Source organism: Physeter macrocephalus, unplaced genomic scaffold (genome assembly GCF_002837175.3).
Source record: "Physeter macrocephalus isolate SW-GA unplaced genomic scaffold, ASM283717v5 random_6147, whole genome shotgun sequence".
Classification (NCBI taxonomy): Eukaryota; Metazoa; Chordata; class Mammalia; order Artiodactyla; family Physeteridae; genus Physeter; species Physeter macrocephalus.
In genome coordinates, this window is record NW_021151430.1 from 1 (window position 1) to 3,260 (window position 3,260).

General features: G+C 44.2%; 1 protein-coding gene across 1 annotated transcript; it reads right to left on the minus strand.

Annotated features, from left to right (window-relative positions):
- Nucleotides 1–219: 219 nt before the first annotated feature.
- MUC13 (mucin 13, cell surface associated) lies at nt 220–3,186 on the minus strand. Its single transcript, XM_028487656.2, has 3 exons — nt 2,936–3,186; nt 2,466–2,595; nt 220–1,093 (listed from the first exon to the last, which is right to left on the minus strand). Exons 1-3 carry the CDS (start codon nt 3,084–3,086, stop codon nt 1,048–1,050), a joined length of 327 nt encoding a protein of 108 aa, XP_028343457.1. The 5' UTR covers nt 3,087–3,186; the 3' UTR covers nt 220–1,047.
- Nucleotides 3,187–3,260: the final 74 nt, after the last annotated feature.

Below are 3,260 nucleotides of genomic sequence, written 5' to 3' on the forward strand. Positions count from 1 at the left end.
AAACACATAGTATGAAAAAAATGTAAAATATCTCATTAATCATCCTTGTATTGATCGCCTATTGAAATGATATTATTTTCTATATATTGAGTGAAATAAAATGTTATTAAAATCAATTTCACCTATTCCTCTTTACTTTTGAAAATTTACTTAGAGCTTTTAAAATCTGAAATTAAATCTGAAGCTCGTGTTACATGTCTATTGGACAGTGCTGCCCTAGATCCCTTTGATTCTTTCTGCTACATGACTGCCATATATGCCACCTCTAACCAGGATGCAAGGGACCATCGACCATTAAGTCTGGAAAAAACCTCAAAGGTTATCTGATCCAAACTTCTCATTTTATAGGTGTGGACACTGAAAGCCCAGAAGAAAGAAATGACTTAGCAAACCCAGCCTCACGACAAAATACAGTAGAAATTAAAAGCATTTCTTATCACTAACTTTGTGGCTGGCTGGGAGGCTAACAGGAATATTCCCTTCATCTTGGATCATTGATCTTTTAGTTCATTATATAAGATTTAAAATATGAAATCATTTAAAATATACAGTTAGTATTGTCCCAATCTGGTGGGGGTAGGGCCTGGGAGGGAACCAAGCAACTGAATTTATGACAACACATCCCAAATTAGTAAATAGCTCTGAGACAAAAAGATGATTTGAGTATTTGAACGTCTGGTTTCTAGTTCTGCTCTACTGTGAACATAAACATCTTTGGAATATACTGGTCTTTATCCTTTTTAGTAGCAGACAATGCATATTTAATCTAATGTAGGAGATGAATATAATGTTGGGACAAACTTCTTTGGCCTGGGACGAGTCCAGAGGCACCAGCCTACCTCTTGGGCTGAGTTCTATTATTTCCCATAACAGAGAGGCTCTGCCACAACCTAAGGGTTAGCATGGAGTGGCCTGACCCAGAAGATAAACTCCAGCTTGATTTTCTCTCTCTTTATGAAACAAGCCAGAGACTTTGGGGGACTGGAGAGAATTTTGAATGTGGTCAATGTCTGTTTCTTAGAAGCTTATTAACAAAGCAAGACTCTTCTACTCACAGTCTTTACAATCAACTCCGCTGTAGCCAAACGCACACCTAAAATACAAGGAGTAGGAGACCACGGTAAGGAGCCTTGTGGGAGCAGGTCAGAGTTCCCACCCAACCTCCATGTCTTCCTTGCATCTTTCTTTCATTCTCTCCTCCCCGTTCCGTGTCCTCTTTCTCTTTTCTTCCTTACGCTCCCATTCTTCCAGGTGAGCGCCTTTCATGGCACTCTGGAAGGTTGAGGGGGTACACAATCCCGTGTGGTTCCATTTGCTACCAACTGAACGCTCCATCTTCTGAGCGCCAGGAGGATTCAGCAGTTTGGGCGAAGCCGAGTCCCAGAGGCATGGAGCTTAGTGGGACCCCCTCGGGCTGTGAGACCACCTGGCTCGGCCATTTATTTGCTGCCCTGTGAGTGGGGACATGTCATTTATATTCTCCGAGCTTCAGTTTCCTCACCTGAAAATGGGGAATAAATACATTCCTGACTGTTGCTGTATGAGAAGCATTACCTGCTGTGGTTCCCAGCACACGGAGAATGTTCAAAAATTGATGATGATGGTGGTGGTGACGGTGATGCTCTGTACCTACCAACTTATGCCAGTGAACCAACTTCTGGACCCTAAACTCATACACATGTGACAAGCTCTATCCTTTTTGCCTAACTTCAGCTATGACAAGATGAAGACGGAGTGATTTCTCTTACGGTTGGGAGGTCCCACGATTATCTTCCTTGTAGAATCAACTCCGCTGTAGCCAAACGCACACCTAAAATACAAGGAGTAGGAGACCACGGTAAGGAGCCTTGTGGGAGCAGGTCAGAGTTCCCACCCAACCTCCATGTCTTCCTTGCATCTTTCTTTCATTCTCTCCTCCCCGTTCCGTGTCCTCTTTCTCTTTTCTTCCTTACGCTCCCATTCTTCCAGGTGAGCGCCTTTCATGGCACTCTGGAAGGTTGAGGGGGTACACAATCCCGTGTGGTTCCATTTGCTACCAACTGAACGCTCCATCTTCTGAGCGCCAGGAGGATTCAGCAGTTTGGGCGAAGCCGAGTCCCAGAGGCATGGAGCTTAGTGGGACCCCCTCGGGCTGTGAGACCACCTGGCTCGGCCATTTATTTGCTGCCCTGTGAGTGGGGACATGTCATTTATATTCTCCGAGCTTCAGTTTCCTCACCTGAAAATGGGGAATAAATACATTCCTGACTGTTGCTGTATGAGAAGCATTACCTGCTGTGGTTCCCAGCACACGGAGAATGTTCAAAAATTGATGATGATGGTGGTGGTGACGGTGATGCTCTGTACCTACCAATTTATGCCAGTGAACCAACTTCTGGACCCTAAACTCATACACATGTGACAAGCTCTATCCTTTTTGCCTAGCTTCAGCTATGACAAGATGAAGAAGGAGTGATTTCTCTTACGGTTGGCAGATCCCACGATTATCTTCCTTGTAGCCTGGCAGGCACACGCACTTAGCGTCCCTGCTGTTCTTCACTAGGCATTGACTCTTGTTCTGTGTGTTGCAGTAATCAGGACACTGTGGACCCAAAGCTTCAAAAGAGAGTGATTTCTGGGTAATTTTCAGAAACAACCCCTTCAACACCAAAGTGACACATCACAGAATACAATTTTTTCACGTTGCTTTTTCTGGGTAAAACGAGGTGCTCAGTGGCTCTGCACTTGACGTGCGCCCTGTGAAGTGGCATGTGGGCCTCCTCACCAGCTCTTAGCCAAGGCCCTATCCAGGCCCACAGGACTAAAGGCAAAATTCACATCCCTCAGACTCTGAAATGCACATGGAAACTTGAGCAGGAAAGTGTGTACTTTGCAAATGCAAAAGGAGAGTGTGGAGGAGGCATGAAGAACATTTAGAAGCAGGTGGAACACTTACCAACACACAGAGGGAACTGTGGGTTCGGTCTCTGTAGCCCCGGTTTGCACTGACATAGTAAACCACTGGCACACTCATCTTGCCCATTTTTCTTACAACCATAATAATCACACCGATCTTCCTCTAAGGGGCACAAATAATTCAAAGACATATTTAGCAAGACAATATGGATAAGGTAACTTGTGAAAGCACCCCATTCCACTGTGGTTATTGTTACCTTTTAACACATTTTGGGATTCAACCAATGAAAATCCGAGATTCTGAAATTCAACTCCCCAGGGGATCTCTTCTATAACTATTTCCTTATATTATTCAATTAAAATTA